The 18800-nt window shown below is 33.5% G+C and overlaps 1 protein-coding gene across 4 annotated transcripts in view; it reads left to right on the forward strand.

Annotated features, from left to right (window-relative positions):
* lrch1 (leucine-rich repeats and calponin homology (CH) domain containing 1) overlaps positions 1 to 18800 on the forward strand; it is an 81380-nt gene that overhangs the window by 52094 nt on the left and 10486 nt on the right. For 2 of the 4 annotated variants that reach the window (XM_056465316.1, XM_056465313.1), the window contains exons 14-19: positions 5905 to 5961; positions 6086 to 6155; positions 7632 to 7745; positions 13115 to 13224; positions 13941 to 14078; positions 14510 to 14587. In XM_056465316.1, the coding sequence (XP_056321291.1) occupies positions 5905 to 5961; positions 6086 to 6155; positions 7632 to 7745; positions 13115 to 13224; positions 13941 to 14078; positions 14510 to 14587 (567 nt within the window). The remainder of the gene's footprint in view (positions 1 to 5904; positions 5962 to 6085; positions 6156 to 7631; positions 7746 to 13114; positions 13225 to 13940; positions 14079 to 14509; positions 14588 to 18800) is intronic. The other 2 variants (XM_056465317.1, XM_056465315.1) reach the window with 1 other exon arrangement.

An 18800-nucleotide genomic window follows, 5' to 3' on the forward strand; every position in this document is an offset into this window, starting at 1 on the left:
GAATATAGGCAATGTATTTTGGTGCATTTTAACAAAACAGATTTATTAAACCGATGTATTTAGTAAAATAATATTTTAATCAACAAAGTTATTAAAAAAGAAAGATAATACATTTAAATTCAAGCGAAAAATTACAAACTACAAAATTTTAATAATTTTATTTATATATTTTTTTATTTTATTTTATTTATTTTTTTTTACATTTTTTTATTATTATTTATTTCGCTTAATTTTTCCTCTTTTTAAAAATTGTGTAAATCTTTTTCTCTAACATTATAAATTTGGGTGTACTAGTTTTTGGACTGTTATAGTATTATTATTTTTGTTAGATTAGCTCCAGATGTGACTTTGGTATTGACTAATCCAAAGTATAAGTACAATTATATTATTGTAAATCATCCTACTCAGCCATTTGAATCTTTTTGGCTTGAGACTTCTGGTCTCATTCACATCCATTCATTTTTAGACGTAAAAAAACGCTCGTTCTGCTGCTTGATGATGCAAACTGATATTTTCTAATTATGCTTTGTCTGTATAGTCATGAACACACTTGTTTGTAGAGCAAGTAGTTTGACCGCTTTCTGCTGTTTATTATTTCTAGTCATTTCTCCTATTGGCAGTTGAATCTGAAGTTCTAAACCAAATCGCAAAAACAAGCACACTTCCGCATTGAAGAATAAGGTCAACAGAACATATGAATTTAAAAGAGATATCCGTGACTGTGTATGTGCTCAGCACTGTACAAATTCTACCCTGATTTGTATTTCATTAGAACACTGTTATTTTATTAAAATTATAAAACACACAACAACTACAATCGCCTTGTATTTCTGGCCATAACAGTCAAATTGACTGCATGCATTTCAGCAGCCTCAACTTTTTCCTGTGCATTTGAATATGTGTGTCTGTTGCCTAGCAACTTTCCTCCTACCAAAGCATAACTTTCCAATAGCAAAATAAAAACAAAACATAACTTTACTTCAGACATATCTTTCAAACTTTCAAAAACAACATGTTCACTGCAGTAAAAAAGTGCTCCCCTACTTGCCAGATTAAGGGCTGTAAGAGGGCATAGGGCACAAAGAAACGCAGGGTAAAATGTAACACAGAGTTTTAAGGTATTTGCTCAGGGTTAACCATGGCATGCTTCCGAGGTTTTCATCAATTTCGGCAGACGTCTTCCTGCCAATTATTGAAAATTTACTAAATTTGGATGAGAAACATAGGAAAACATTTTTGCAGCAAAAAATTATTTTTTTTATTATACTCTATTTTTTTTAAATCAGTGAAAATATGTATGTAAAAAGCTTATATTGTTGTGATTACCGTCTTCTAGGCTAAAAGATGAAACCATTTTGAAATATGTAAAAAACACACAGTGACTGCTAGCCAGTTTTGAGGAAAACACGACACAGTGGGGTTAGTTGTAACAGGGTGTTACAAATAAGCCACATACTGTTGGACACCGATTAAACCAACAAAATAATTTTAGAATTTTGAGTGTAACGTTGAGAACTTTTTATATAAAAAATGTTTTTTTTTTTATTTTATTGCTAATAATGCAAATAAATGCATTGTATAATAGTGGATAATAATGCAAATAAATCCAAATGTGTTTATCCAATAGATAAATAAATAAACATGCTGTGCTATGTAGAATAAAAAAAATTAGTTAAGTACTAAGGAAATATACTATTCAAAGTAAACTGAGTTAAAATAATTGTGTGAAATTTATTGTCTGACTTTAAAAGCTACAACTAACCCTCTATATAACCCTGTAACTTAACTGTTACAACTAACCCTCTGTCTGTTACAACTTGCCCCACGGGTGGAATAAATTGTAACATTTTTACTCCTGGCACTTTTGGCAATACTGCATAGAAACCATAAGTCTGGTGATCATACTTTTAGTACTCATTTGTAGGAGAGGCTTGTGTGTTGTTGGATAAAAAAAAATAAATTAGGTTTTGTCTAACCCCATTACTTGTCAAAGCCAAAAAGTGTTACTTTGTGCCCCACTCTTCCATATACACCCTTAGGGAACGGTCTAGTAATCCGTATGACTATAGGCTAAAGCTATAGACTAAAAATTCTAGGCTACATTACCAAAATATTGTATGTTTAGGGTTATGACTTCATAAAATATGATGACAGACATTCTAAGCTTAATTCTAAAACCTCAAACAGAAACTTTGAATGTAAATATGACGTGACAATAATGTAGTTTATTACAGTCTTATACGAGTTGTTGCCAGAATGACCACAATGGCCATTCTAGTAGTTAGAGAATTCTAGTAGATCCAGTGTTTAAAAAATAAATACATAAAATCTTACTAACCCCAAACAGTCATGAACAGTAGTGTTCAGTATGTTGTGCTTTCAGCGTGCTGTGGCCTGTCATTGTATAGATCTTTGTGTTGTTGTTTATGTGTGTGCAGTCTGCTGTGTTGTCATCTGATTATTTAGATGATGTTGTAGGAGTGTTTGCTGTTGTTAAAATTGCAATTAGACATGATAGTTTTGCAATCGTTGTAAATGTAATCGTTTTGGCAGTCCTTGTAGCTTGTGTGTTAGTTACAGCTAAACCCCAGAGCTGTTTCTCTCAGCTGTGATGTGTGTTGTTGGTTGGTAAGCTGTAGTGTGACGGTGTTAAGAGCAGTGATTGTCATTGAAGGCTCCTGGAGAATGCTGGGAGTTCCAGAGGAAGAGACAGTTCATTCTAGAACGGGCCCGGCTGGAGGCCCAGCTCGCATGCCAACAGTATGCCCTGCACATGGCACAACAGGTAAACCAGTCCAGCTAATGGATGCATCCTGTTTGACTGGCAAACACTTGAGTGAGTTCTACAAGTGGAGATCTTGTTATAACAGATGCAGCTGGTCACCCACCAATGATTCATCATTCGGTGTAAATGTCTTTGTCATTTGTACACACTGCTTTGTACCAGATTATTCTTAACAAGTGGTTAAGATGTTGCTTCCGCATATGCATTTTTCTGTTTTTAGTTTGTGCTGTGGTGAACTTATTCTTGTAGTTGTGCTGTTGTAAACGTGCAGATCATCTCAGCAGAGACAAGATGAATCTGTGGACAGAAAAGCTCATAAGTTGTACTGTACATGTCGCTTGCATCGTTGTTCATTGAAATCAATGTGGATCATTATTCTTGCAACTAGGGCTGGGCGATTTAATCAAGAAATAATCAAAATCGACATTCAGAACCTATAATCGATGTAATTTTTCCAGATAGATTTTTTTTTATTACTTTCCATACTGTGCTTAATCACGTGACCCCGGTCTGTTTATACTCGTCGAGTGCACGCTTATGGTCCGGCGTATCCTTAGCACGGTCACATACCCCTCGCCAAGGCTGATACCAGCCTTAACGGGCACCTTTCAAAAAAATGTATCTATTATTTACATTCAAATATTTGTTTACAGAAGATGCAAGAAATGCACTGTTAAAATATTATTTGCAGGATATAGAAGAGTTATTTTATTTCAAAAAGATTTGTATTTTCTACTTTTAATATTTAAAACATTGAAAATAATTAATTTTGTTTCCAAAAGTGCAAGTTATTTATATTCATTTTTTTATTAGAAAAAAAGTGATTATTCGTTTTAGGCAATGTGTGTTTTAACTTTAGTTGTTTAACGTTGATGTTCAATAAATAATCATAGGTGAGCATAATCACTGTACAAAACTTGTCCGTCAACTATGAGGGCAAAAAAAATGTAATTAAATAAAATAGTCGTTTATTAATCATAATAAAGTTAAAATGTTCGATTAATCGTGATTTAGATTTTCGGCAAAAATCGCTCAGTCCTACTTTTGGTCGTATTTTTGATTGAAACTTGGAAAAAAGTATCAGTGAGATACAAGATTTCAAAAACTTTTCTCTTTTTTTTTTTATAAGTTGGCATAATAGTTTTTAAAACTATGATTCTCCCTTTTTATCATTAATGCCATTTGAAAACTTTTGTTTTAAAGCTTTGAGACCTAAATGAAGATTATCTGAAAAATGTCTCTGGCTAATATTCCTCTAAAAGCAAAATCATTCCTTTTATGAGCAAATTTTAAATAATGACAGTGCTACGAAAATGCTGGGTTGCACACAATTCTTTCATATTGTCCCTAAACAAATCGATCAAGTTAACTTCATCGTTTTACAAATTTAAGTGGATTCAACTTGAAACAATTATGTTGTTCCAAAAAAAATATATATAGTTTGAATAAGCAGCGAAGGTCTTTTTTTTTATTGTGTTAATTTTTGGGTGAACTTGCGTATTAATGTTTTTTTAGTTACCTTGCATCTACATGCCATCTAATTCTCATTAGATTATAGGTAGACTGTTAGGTTGGGGTTAAGGTTAGGGTTAGTGCAAGTTGACATGTACTTGCAAAGTTTCTTATAGTCATTTAAATGTCTGTTGAAGGAGGAGTATCAACAGATATTAAGCAGACAGTCTACTAATACTCCAATGGACCATCAAAATAAAGTTTTACACATTTGTTTTTAATTATATATACAGTGCTCAACATATGAGTTATGAGATATTTTCTTTAGAATGCTTTACAATATTATATTTGTGCATATACATTAGTTAAGTCAGTACTGAAGCCAAATCTGGAGCTAATCTAACAAAATGTTATTTTGCCCAAATGTATATGTTAGGGAAAAATATTAAATAAAAATTTCAAAAATAGCAAAAATCAAGAGAAACAAAAATATTTACAATTTTGTTGAAATGTTGTAGTTTGTAATCTTGTTGCACTATCTTGCATAAATTTAATTGCATTACCTTTCCAGTTCTAAAGATGTTCTGTGACTAAAATATTATTTTAATAAATATATCTGTTTTGTTCAAATGCACCAATATATATTACCCATATTCACTGAGGGTGTACTCAATTATGCTGAGCACTGTGGATAGATAGATAGATAGATAGATAGATAGATAGATAGATAGATAGATAGATAGATAGATAGATAGATAGATAGATAGATAGATAGATAGATAGATAGATAGATAGATAGATAGATAGATAGATAGATAGATAGATAGATAGATAGATAGATAGATAGATAGATAGATAGATATATTGTGAATACTGTTCTCTGATAAATCATAACAGTGGCGAGGTACATGCTCTCATATGGCCTCTTTGCAGAGTATGCACTTGTGTTGTCATCATGTTCATTTATTATTAGAGACACAGTAGCATTATTAGTAGCACAGTAGCATTAGAGACATAGAGCATTATTTGTTTAAAGGTAAAGGGATTCAGTTTGTTGACTCAAAGTTGTTTTTGTGTAGTTAATTCAGTTATTGAACATGGTTGTCACTCCCATATATTGCTGAACTGTGTGTGCAGAGCAGGACGCCACAGAAAATGTTGAACTGATAATTAATATTAGCAGCAGTGTGTAAAGTGCACAATAACATCAGAATTCAGTTTGATTGTGCACTTATCAACCACAATAAGTGAAATATTACAATTTGTTTTAACCGTGGTTAAATCTATTTTCACCCATTTACAGCTTGCATTTGGGTCTGCTTTTCAAACAGTTTATTGTTAGTAGTATTTATTGTGCCAGATGCATTTGTGCATGTGTTTTCTTTAAGTGTGTTTTATGAGGTCAACCCCACCTGTATAACCTCACTAATCCTCTCTATAGACTTAATATAAGTTATATTTTTAAATTTCTCTTGCTATTATTATTGTTGAGGATCAAGCAATTGTATTTTTATCAAATAAAAGAGGAAAAACAAACAATTAGGGACCAGCCTGGGAAAGAATATCGAAGCAGAAAACAGTGATGCATTGTTTCTCAGTGTCTGAAAAGCTGGTCTGTTAATGTCTTACATCATCTCAGAAATCACATTTCTTTCTCTCTCTCTTAGGGTGACCTGATTGGCCAGGAAGGAGCAGGTGATAGTTGTGAGAACCAAATTACCATGGTAAATCATTTTTGCTGACATTTGCCCCACATCAATTGCTCTGATTATAATGTTCACTTTACAAGAATAAAACTGAATATTACTGTTTCTAGCACTTTTGTTAAGTGTGTTTGTGTTGTACCAGAATGAAGAAAAAACTCCTGTTTCCAGCCCCACACTGAACTCACCTCCCTTTGGTCTGAAGCCTAGATCAGGTGAGAACACTGTTGTTTTATAACCATAAAGGATGCTAGTGTGCTGGTCGGCATGGGTGGCGTTGCACTTTAGAGGATGGTGCACATATCGGGCGCTCATTATTGTCGGCACTTTTCAATAGTAAAAGGGTGGAAGTGTTTGTGTGTAAAGGTCCTTTTGCCTGTGGACAACATCTGCTATCCTGTCAAAGCGTGCAATATTACAGACAGGCTTTTCATCTATTCATACTGTTATTTAATATTACTATCTTGGCTTTGGAGGCTAAACTGCATCTGGAGAGGTTTAGTAAAAGTAAATAAACTGAATATGTCTCCTATTATCTTTTAAAATGTGATAATTTTGAAAATAAAGATCAAGCATTAATCTACAGTTATATCAATACACAAAAGAGCTTGCTTTACTTCATCTGGGTGCAGTTTAATTGATGTACAGTCAGAATTATTAGCCTCCCTTTGAATTTTTTTTCTTTTTTAAATATTTCCCAAATGATGTTTAACAGAGCAAGGAAATTTTCACAGTATGTCTGATAATATTTTTTCTTCTGGACAAAGTCTTATTTGTTTTATTTCGGCTAGAATAAAAGCAGTTATATATATATATATATATATATATATATATATATATATATATATATATATATATATATATACTGCAATATATATATATATATATTTATTTTTTTTGATAGTCTACAGAACAAACCATTATTAAACAATAACTTGCCTAATTACCCTAACCTGCCTAGTTAACATAATTAACCTAGTTAAGCTTTTAATTGTCTCTTTAAGCTGTGTAGAAGTGTCTTGAAAATATCTAGCCAAATATTATTTAGTGTTATCATGGCAAAGAAAATATAAGTCAGTCATTAGAATTGAGTTATTAAAACTATTATGTTTAAAAATGTGTTGAAAAATCTTCTCTCCGTTAAACAGAAATTAGGGAAAAAAAAATAAACGGGGGCTAATAATCCAGGGGGGCTAATATTTCTGACTTCAACTGTAGTTTTCTGTTCAGCTGCTTAGAAGCTTCATGTTGCTTCCCCCTCTAACATCTAAGCTAGCATTTGCCTCATTCTCTGTGATCTGTTATTTATGTCTAACATTACCAGCATTATCATGCCCTGAGTCTGACAGTTAACATAAATAATAGTCATTTGTACCGAGTGCATTAATAGCATGCCAGCAAACGTATTGAAATGCTGCTTACATTGACTTGTTTTTAATATTTTCTCTTTTGTGCTGTATTTACTTGTCATTTTGCTTCGCATATCCTCCCATTTCCTTCTCTTATTTACATGTTTCCCTGAACTGCTGCTTGCCTGCTTGTTTGCTTTCTATTACACAAACTACTGTTGCTTGGTTGCCACCTTCCTGTTTTCCCACTGATACCTGAAACTCCTGTGGTTTTCCAATGAAAATCACTTGTTTGACTCCTTCTGGCACTGCCCTTTATGTTGACGCTTGCATCTACTGTAGCTTCACCCTTTGTGCCGTGCTCGACTCCGCCCTGTCCCCTCCCCCTCACACAGGCCCCGCCCACCGATAGAGACACACCCCCTAGCCCAGCTGAAGGAGACATGCCAAGCAGTGGTAGGTCTGCTTAATGTATTGTCCTGTACTTTCACAATGCAACTAGTCTGTGTGTTTTCATGTCAAGAATTGTGTCATTTTTTATTTCTACAGCCCCTATACAAAATCATTGTACCCTGTGAAAATGTATACCTTTATTCACATTACACCCTGCTTTTAAAAAAAAAAACTAGTTGTAGAAAGGCACACAGGTTAGGACAAGGCTACAACAACGTTTCAAAGGCTGGAAAAGTTGAATAAAGTCATTATTTCAAAGGGGTATGATGATTTTCGATAGGCACTGTATATACTGCCTGGCAAAAAAAGTTGTTAAAATAAGCAAACAGTTAGAGTCTAACAATGGATCATTGTTGCAATTGTAAATATATGTGTCTGGCTTCTTTTATTTGGCAACTATTGGCAATTGTAACTGTAACTGATTCAATGTGTAGCTTATTATTTCTTTAATGTGAGATGTATCCTGTGGCCATATTCCAGAATGACGATGTCAAGATTCAATGATCTCAGAATTTGAAAGATGGATTGATTTTATGATATGAATTGTCCATAAACTGACCTGATTCACAGTGAAAGTCTTGTGATGTGCTGGAGTAGACTGTACAGAGGGGTTCACCTCAGAGTTAGACAGTGAGGGTGCTCTTATTTTTAATACAAGATCATAACCAAAAGTTAATGTACACTACCGGTCAAAGGTTTATGGTCAGTTTATTCTTTTTTTCGTGTTTTTATTTATTTATTTATTTTTTTAAATGATTCTGTTTATCAAGGCAGCATTTATTAAATGTAAAAAAAATTTAATTGTTAAATATTTATTTAAGTAATTTATTTATTACTTATTTTCAAATGAAATTATTAATGCAGTCATTATTGCTTTTATTACTACTACTACTACTACTACTACTACTACTACTACTACTACTACTAATAATAATATTAGAGTGATTTCTGAAGGATCATGTGACTCTGAAGACTGGAGTAATGAAGCTGAATATTCATCTTTAAAATCACTGGAATAAATTATGAAATTAAATGATAAACTAATTTTGAGCAGTTCTTTTATAGTGCAATAACATTTAACAAATTTAGAATTTAGTCTGTATTTTTGATTAAATAAATGAAGCCTTGGTGAGCAGGAGAAACTTATTTAAAAACATTTAAAAATCCTACTGATCCCAAACTTTTGACCGGTAGTGTAACTGAGGATGAAAATGAATTGTGATGTTGCAAAAGGTTGTCAAAACTTTGCTGTGATTAATGACCAGCATAGTCAAAGCAAATTATGATCCATTGAAATATTCAGCAGTTGTTTTCTTCATAGGCCAGGCAGTGTGTATTTCACTTTATCTATTGCATAGCAGTAGCTAATAACATCCAGCAGTTGCTTTGCAACGAAAATCCTGCTTATGCCTATTGCATAGTTATGCACTTGCAGTCATCGAAAATAACCATAACATGAAATAACATAAAGCAGTTTTTGATTGTGGTTGCATTACAATCTTTTTTCATCTTCAGATTATGTAAAAACCTAGTTTTATTTTATTTTTTTAATAAATTAATATCAAAATTTATATATGACACGCTTGTTTTTTTAAGATGACTGACCCATATTTCAATCGTGACATTTGTCTGCTGAACGGAATTTCGCATCCTTTTCAAAGTTCAAATATGGAATTAAAATGAATAATAATTCCCTTACAATATTCCGTACAACCAGATTCAATTTAAAGGTGCAGCATGTAAGTTTGACAACCAGTAGTTGAACTAGGTACTATTGTACCTAGAATACTATTGTATTCCTGGATCAAAACACACGCAATCGCATGTTGCCAGATTGAAGACCAGTAGTGTGCCTGACAATTGAGTCTCAAGACTGATTTAAATTGTGTTCTCACTATTGAATCAACACCAGTGATTCAGCATCTCCATTAAATGTTAAAGAGGTTTAATATTAGATTATAACCATGTCATGAGTAAGTGCATATTCTGTGCTTCTGAATGACTGTATTTAAATTTATGTCTGGTGCAAACAGCCAAATTGCGTATTACTGCAAATCTCGTCACACAGCGTGTTGTTAGGACACGGGGTTACAATGTAACTTGCTCACCTAATGATTACGTTTGTAATATTTATATTATTTGCTAATTATTAACCACCTCGTGTGGAACTCTGAATCTGCATCTCATTTCGGAGGCTGCTGCTGTCCACCGGAGGTTGCATTTTGGTCACGGAGGCATGCTTTGAGAGCTATCCTGAATGAATGAATGAATGAATGAATGAATGAATGAATGAATGAATGATATGCGCGGTTTTCCATCAAGGCAACCTGGGGTGCTGAAATATAATTGGCTAATGTGGCAGTGGGCGTGTTAAAAGAACCAAAACAAAGACACCCGTTCCGACACGTAACAGACAGTTTCAAAAGAGAATAAATGACTTTAGCATTGTTTTTCAGATAAACAAGAATGTTCACTCAGCATGTTTCTTAATATATTAACATATTATGGTATTTTTATGCTTTAGAAGAGTCAAAAACTTACATACAGCACCTTTAAACAGTAAAAGATTTAACATTTATTAACCCTAACCCTAATTTTGTTCCAAATCTGCATGATAGTGTTTATTCAGAGGAACACATAGAAAGATATCATGACGAATGATAAAAGCCAGACTGTGGTGTTGAACAAAGTCTCCTTTTAGTCTCCTTCGTAGAAATAAAGTCAAACAGCTTTGGAGCAACTAGAGTGTCAATAAATTTTGGATGAAGTTCAGTATCATGTATAAGTCTGTCATCTTTACATCTAAAAACGCCTCTGAGGTTTATGGTGTAGCATTCAATAGGCTTTCATTCACAGGAGTAAGAGAGGGGATCTGAAGGGGCTGAAATTTGGGGTGGCCCAGTGGCTTTAAATGGAGCTGTGTGTATTTATAGAGCTGCTATTTTGAAGAGCTAGATAATGGCCCCAGAGGGAAAATCAGACCTCCATTTAAGTGGAAATGCTTTCAGAGGATGAAAACAGCCAGGAGACGTGTACTTACTCACCGTCTTATGAGAAAAAAAAAGAGGAAGAGGGATTGATGGAAAGAAAAAACAGTTCACCAATAGCTCTGTACCAATGGGCTGTATTGAACTTTATATTATGAGGAGATTTACGTTTGTCCAAAAGAGATTATTTGGTATAAAACCTTTTGAGTTTATTTTTTTTTATTATTCTTTTGTATTTGACCTCTGTAAATGGCCTGTTTGTCCATTACTTTCTGGAATACTTGACGTCTCCATGCACAGTGTAATAGTAAAAGCCTGTATAAAGCTGGAGTTAGAGATGTGTGCTGCTCAAGTCATGAGAAAGTCACTTTGCTTTAAAGCTAAATTGTTTAAATCGTCTCACCACCTTCAAAAAGTGGCCGTTTTCAGACAGTTTTCTCCAAGTACAGCACTTTTTGCTATTTGGTAAACAAACAGGTATTCCTGCCCCCATGATAGGCTGTCAGAAAAAGGAAAAATTCAATGTACGTAAAAAAAATATATATAAAAACATTGTTTTAAGTAAAATAAATTTGTCCTAAAACACAGTCTTTCCTCTGAAGCTTGTGAGATATAATATACTTTAAGCTATTTAAAAGCGGATTTGTAATTTCATAATTTGGATTTCATAATAGACTTATGTTGTTTTAAAATGGACTGTTGACCCCAAAATAGATTCTTTTTAAGTGGCTACAAACCTATACGGGTTTCTTTTTTCTGCTGAACATGATGAAAGGTATTTTGAGAAATATGGAAAACTGACATCGACATCGATAGTAGGAAAAAATACTGTGGAAATCAACAGCTACCAGTTTCCAACATTCTTTGAACTACCTTATTTTTTGTTCAGAGAAGAAAGTAACTCTTACTCCCAAGAGGAGGTTTTGACAGATGTCAGATTTAGCCCATATTAGGATACAAATGTGGCCTGAAAAATATGCTCTGTAGAACCAAACAGTCAACTTTATCAAATGAAATGTAATGTTTGAGTGTAGCCACTCAAAATTTACTGAAAGTTAATTCTACTCATTTGAAAAAAGTTTTAAACTCAGTCTTCAAGGTAATAAGTTAATTAAATACCTCATTACTTTAATTTAAATGGAGTGAGTTCAAAGTACTCATATAGATTATTTTTTTAACTCAAATGGTTTGTTGCAATCGGTTTTCTCAAACGGTTTGAGTTACCTTAACTCTTTGGGTTTTACAGTGTGGTTAATAAGGTACAAATACTTTTATTTATTTTTTTACTAATTCTGCCCAGAGAAGTCAAGCATGTGCTTGCTTTATTACGTCAATGTCCAAGCACAGAAACACTGCTTCAGGGCTTTAAACTGAGACAACAAAAAAGAGGGAGGAATGTTCTGGAATAACATCCTTTCAGTGCTCCCTTCATACTGTCCTCTTCCTTTCATTTCTTCACAGGATGAGTAGTTATGCAACTACAGCAGCACGCTCTGATGTGTGGAATGAAACATTGTGCTCTTGATTTTCTCAATATCCTTCTCTCTTTCTATCATGTCCACTGCTCCCCCTTCAGGGGAAATATTGTAAAATTAAGCATTTGAGCTTTCATATACAACAATCAGCATATATAAGTACACAAATTTATCTTTTAAATTCATATTTTTAATAGAAAGCTATACAGTATTATATTTGTGCATATACATTAGATTAGTCAGTGCTGAAGCCAAATCAGGAGCTTATCTAACAAAATAACTTATGATAATGGTGCAAAAACTAGTACACCCAAATTTATATGTTATAGAAAAGATATTAAATGCAAATTTAAAAAAGAGGAAAAATCAAGAGAAGCAAAAAATTAGAAAAATTTAGACGAAATTTTGTAGATTGTAATTTTTTTTTTGCAATATTTTGCTTGAATTTAATTGTATTATCTTTAAATTTCTAAATATGTTTGGTGACTAAAATATTATTTTAATAAATATCTGTTTAATAAATCCTTTTTTTAAACGCACCAAAATACATTGCCTATATTAACTGAGAAATGGATAAAAACATTCATTTTCAAAATGGGGTGTACGCCTAGTTATGCTGAGCACTGGATGAACTGTATGAACATCATTTCAGTCTCTTTAGAATTCAGGATTTACAGTGTTATTGTGAGAAAAATAAATAAATAAATGTCCTTTGTTGGTTAAAAAGCATTATGCCAGCATCTATTAACTGTTTTAGCCTCTCTATGATGAATTGCCACATGTAACTTTTAAGCTTCTTGAGTTCGGGCATATCATGATTGAAAATAAATGGTGCGTCTTTATTTTTGTGAGTGTGACAGGTGATCTATGGTGCTGTGTGCAGACTGATGATGTTTCAGTTGTGTGACAGTGTTTTTTAGGACGCACAAGACTCTGGAATCTGTGGATCCTCAGTTCACCATGAGGAGAAAGATGGAACAGCTAAGAGAAGAGCTGGAGCTCATAGAGCAACTTCGAGAGGTGCACAAACATTCTCAAATATAAAAGATGTGTGTACTAAATATATTAGTTGGGATAAGGTTGACTGAATATGTAGCAATACAATGACCCCACAAAGGACATAGAACACACATTTATATACAGTTGAAGTCAGATTTATTAGCCCCCTGTTTATTTTTTTCCCAATTTCTGTTTAATGGAAGGAAGATTTTTTTAACACATTTCTAAACATAATAGTTTTAATAACTGATTTATTTTCTCTTTGCCATGATGACAGTAAATAATATTTGGCTAGATATTTTTCAAGACTCTTCTATATAGCTCAATGTGACATTTAAAGGCTTAACTAGGTTAATTAGGTTAACTAGGCAGGTTAGGGTAATTAGGCAAGTTATTTTATAATGATGTTTTCTTCCGTAGACTATCAAAAAATAGCTTAAAAAGATTAATAATTCTGACCTTAAAATGGTTTTAAAAAAATAAAAACTGCTTTCATTCTTGGCGAAATAATTTTTTAAATATTTTTTAAATATTTAAGAAAGATATTATCAGACATACTGTGAAAATTTCCGTGCTCTGTTAAACATAATTTGGGAAATATTTAAAGAAGAAAACAAAATTCTAATAATTAGAATTTTAACAATTCTAATAATTCTGACTATTTCTGACTGTATTTACAAATGGTGAATGTTGAGGTTGAATGTTGAATGTTAACTCAGTGATGTTGGTTTTGACAGAGTATTGAGAGCAGACTGAAAGTGGTTCTTCCTGAGGATTTAGGATGCTCTCTCAGTGATGGGGTCGTGCTTTGTCACCTAGTCAATCACATACGGCCGCGATCAGTGGGCAGTATTCATGTACCATCACCTGCAGTGGTGAGAGATCTTCGAATTGTCCATAAACCATAGACACTTACATTCAACCATTTGGATTAACTATGATTTTTTTTAAAGAAAGGATCTTAGTGTGCACTAGGCAAGCCTTTTAGATTTTTAATAAAACTTATTGATTGAAGTAGTAGTGAAAATAAACATGTTATGGCAAAGCTGAATTTTCATTACGCCAGTTTTCAGTGTTAAATTATACTTTGGAAATCATTATACTAGGCTGATTAAGTGCTGAAGAATAATTTCTTGTTATTATATATGTTGTGAACAAATGTACAGCTTCATATTTTTACCATGTCTTTCATTCAGTTCTGTGACTTTAATTTCAATCAAAGAAGTCACTTTCCTTTAATATGTTTTTTTCTCTCTCTCTCTTTCTGCCCTCCGCCATCTCTCTATGAACAATGTTAAACCTCCAGCCCAAGCTCAGCATGGCTAAATGTCGCAGAAACGTTGAAAATTTCTTGGATGCCTGCAGAAAAATGGGAGTCCCTGAGGTGAATTTTTTCTTCTTTATTTTTTGTGAATGCTAAATTACAAAATCTGATTTTCAAGGACCACTGTTGTACAGACTTTGCTGTACAAGTCTCTCATGCACTGTCCTAAATTTAAAAGCAATCATTTGCTTGAAAAATTATAAGACAGACCACTTATTGGTAAATGAAAAAAGGGTTGACAGCTTTTAGAAGAGAAGTTCATCACTGATCAAAAAATACATTTATAGTACGATTGAATGAGACCAAATCATAATTAAAAAAACGGCTCATTTCCTATCATATTGCATTTGAGAAATTTCATTTTTAAGTTTGATCTTGACAAACAGCTTCTGACATTTCAGTGTTTATAGTTTAAATACCCGTTTTGTATTCATGTTATCTACTAGAGGATTAACTGCCCTGAGCTATGACCGCCAACTGACATGTTTTGCATTTTTGTCTGACATGACTTTTGTCTTATTCTAATTTGGTAATTATCATAATTTAAAAAATTCCCTGTGATGATGTTTCTAGAAACTTCACAGGATCACAGTCAGACTCTAAATGGGTATTTCCACAGAATTTCCTGTTTAATTCAGAACTGATCTTAAATCTCAGTCTGGGAAACCTGTTTGGTTAGATCGGTTCACTTTTTCTGACAATAAACCCGAAAACACAGAGCTCCTTGAAAACAAGATCTTGGTTAAATACATGTTATGACTTGATTCTGATCATCATCCACCTCTAATCTGGTTGGCTAAAGCAGCTGAGATTGTCTCACACTGGTCTAAGATCAGTTATGCCCTTAAAAAACCCTTTGGAGTATTTTCTGTTTTGTTGTTTAGAAGTTTCAAGAACTTATAGTGATTGGGGATACTGATCCTAGAACAGCATCATTACCACAACTTCATATTACTCTACTACAGCTGCACATGGCTGTTGTTTTAAGCCCAAAGTACACTTTGTTTTTTTTGTTTTTTTTTTCAATAATTATTTAGTCCAATTATTTAAACCTGGTTTACACATAGCTCACCCATTCGTTTTGCATTGCATAGTTTTTTCAACTATAGTTGTCAACACCAAAGCCTGTTATTTCAGTATGAAGAGTAAAGAACAACAACAAACTACAGTTGAAACCAGAAGTTTACATTCACTCTAAAAAGAGGAACATAATCATTTTTTTTTTAAAATGTCTGGTGGTAAATCATACTAAACATTTACTATTTTAGGTCCATTAGGATTACCTAAGTTATTTACATTTGCTAAATGCCAGAATAACGAGAGAATTTTTTTGGAGAATTTTTTATTAATTTCTAGACAGTCAAAAGTTTACAAACATTTCCTTGTTATTTTTTTAGCTTTGCTTTTAAACTGTATAACATTGGTCAAATGTTTTGGGTATCCTTCCACAAGCTTCTCACAATAGTTTGCAGGAATTTTGGCTCATTCCTCCTGACAGAATTGGTGTAACTGAGTCAGATTTGTAGGCTTGCTCACACAAGCATTTTCAACTCCGCCCATAAATTGTCTTTAGAATTAAGATCAGGGCTTTATGATGTCCACTCCAAAACATTCACTCTGTTGTCCTTAAAGCACATTTTAACTAATTTGGCAGTATGCTTGGGGTCATGGTCTGTTTGGAAGACCCATTTGTGGCCAAGTTTTATTTTCCTGGCTGATGTCTTGAGATGTTGCTTCAGTATTTCTTCATAATGTTCTTTCTTCATGATGCCATCTATGCTGTGAAATGGACCAGTCCCTCCTGCAGCAAAACACACAACATGCTGCCACTACCCCCATACTTGAAAGTTGGGATGGTGTTCCAAAGCTTGTTAGCTTCCCCCATTGTCCTCCAAGTGTAACACTGGTCATTATGGCCAAACCACAGGACATGTCTCCAAAAATGTCTTTTTCTCAGTGTAATTTTGCAAATTGTAATCTGGCTTTTTGTTGATTCTGGCTTGTTGATTTTCCCATGTTGTCACACAAGGAAGCAGTGTGTTTGAGTTTTCCTTAAATACCTTGACTCACCTTGACTTTCCTTGAATACCTCAAAACCTTGACACCATCATCTGTTCTTTTTCAGAGGCATAATCATCTTATTGTATGTAAACTTGACTTTCAAGAAAAGTTATAACAATTTCTCAAAAAACATCTCTCTCATTATTCTGCTATTAAGCACAACAGAAACAAATTTGATAATTCCAACTTACTTAAAAAAGAAAACGTTTAGTCACATTAACATCTGACTTTTTTAAATGGTTATGTGCCTTTTTATACAGTGTATGTAAACTTCTGGTTTCAACTGTATATAATACAGCAAAAAAAAAAAAAAAAAACATATATCCATGATAATGGATTAAAAGATATCCAAACTCTACTTTTAAAGACATTTTATTGCTCATAACTTTTCTAATCGCACACACTGGTTGAGGATGAATCTTGTTGAAATGTTTCGAAAATAAGATATACATAAAAGGCTGTGCATTTGACTGCATTTGCAAAACAAAGTATAGTTTGGGCTTTAATATCATCACCATCATGGCTTTAGGCTTCATCTGTTTGCAGGGCTCCATTCCATCCTGTTAATGGCTCTGACCTGCTCTCTGGTAAATGATTGTTTCCTTGTGCTGTGAGAATAGATAAAACTCACAATAGACCTCATTCATGAGACTGGACAGAAAGCATGTCTGTGTAAACCCTTCATAAAAACCATTATTTCAACCAATCAGTGGGATGATTTATGTAAAATTATATCCTTTAGCCATAGACAGAAGGTTTGTTGTTGAAGTGATGTGTCTCAGCTTGTGTGTGCACAAGCCCAGTAATATTTGTTGGTCAATTTTGGTCTGTGTTATACATAAAACGCTATATAAATGCACATTATACCCTTGATTAAACAATGCACACATTTCTAGTGGTTGTGCCATCCAATCCACCAAAAATGAAAAGCCTTTTTGGTAGAAATTGTCTTTATTATGGTTTGAGTTTGGTCCAAGCCATTCAGGCTGTTCTGATTAGTGTGTTTTAAGGGAAGCTTGAGGGTGTCGTGGATTGTTCATTTACAGTAGTAGCAATAGCTACAACAAGTCTGCATGGCAGTTGCCTTTGTCGCTGTGTCATTGTGTTTTATTTAGCTGATGTTTAACAGGCTAGTTTGTTCTGTTAGTGTGTTTAGGGCTAAGTCTTGTTTGTTAGTATCATCACTGCTTTAATTAGCCTGTAACTCAGTCTGGTTGTTGAATTATGCTGTTGTCCAGCTTGGCCTGCTCTGCTCTTACTGGCTTTTGCAGTTTCAGTGCTGTATCTTGACTTGTGCCTGGCGTTCGCTTACTACTGCACACGCTCTGCTAACTACCATGCCACATCACCTGTGCACCTGCTAACAGCATCAGGCCTGGCTCACATCATGCCAGATACAGCTGCCTTCTGAAAGAGAGACAGTGAGTGAACACTGAATGTTCAGCCAAAAACTTTCAGAAAGTAGTAGGAAGGTCATTCTCGGGAAATGGTGCAATTTGTACCTAAAAATGTATGGATTTTTTCCCACTTCATCTTAAAAGATACCCACCATATTCAGATTAGAAATCAGGTTTTTTTGTTTGTCACCTTACATTTTAGTTTCTAATCATTAAAAAGAAATTTTTCTGTACCATATATATGTTTTACTTTTCCTAACACTTATATTTATGGTTAGACTATTTTTCAGCTTCATTTTATTGTTTATATGCTCAAGTCAAATGCTGATAGTATCATATCTATTTAGAAATAAATAATAGTCAGAGAATTTGATATTTGGATTTTTTGGCTGATATTTGGAACGAAATCAAACTTGTATTCAGCATGGATGCGTTACATAGAATAAAAGTGAAATTAAATACATTTATCATATTGCAGAAGATCGCTGTTCTAATACATAATTTAGACATTTGCATTAAAGGTGCTGTATGTAAGTTTCTGACTCTTCTAAAGCATAAAAATACCATAATATGTTTGCAGATGTTTCAGAAACTTGCTAAGTGAACATTCTTGTTTATTTGAAAAACAATGCTGAAGTAAACTATTCTGCTTTGAAAATGTGTTCTGTGCTGGAACATTTGTTTTGGTGCTTTTAACCCACCCAATACCAGTTATTAGCCAATTATATTTTAGCACACCGGGTTACCTTGGTGGAAAACCGCATATTTCATTCATTCATTCAGAATGGCTCTCAAAGCATGCGTCCGTGATCGAA

This window comes from Danio aesculapii, chromosome 9 (genome assembly GCF_903798145.1).
Source record: "Danio aesculapii chromosome 9, fDanAes4.1, whole genome shotgun sequence".
NCBI lineage: Eukaryota > Metazoa > Chordata > Actinopteri > Cypriniformes > Danionidae > Danio > Danio aesculapii.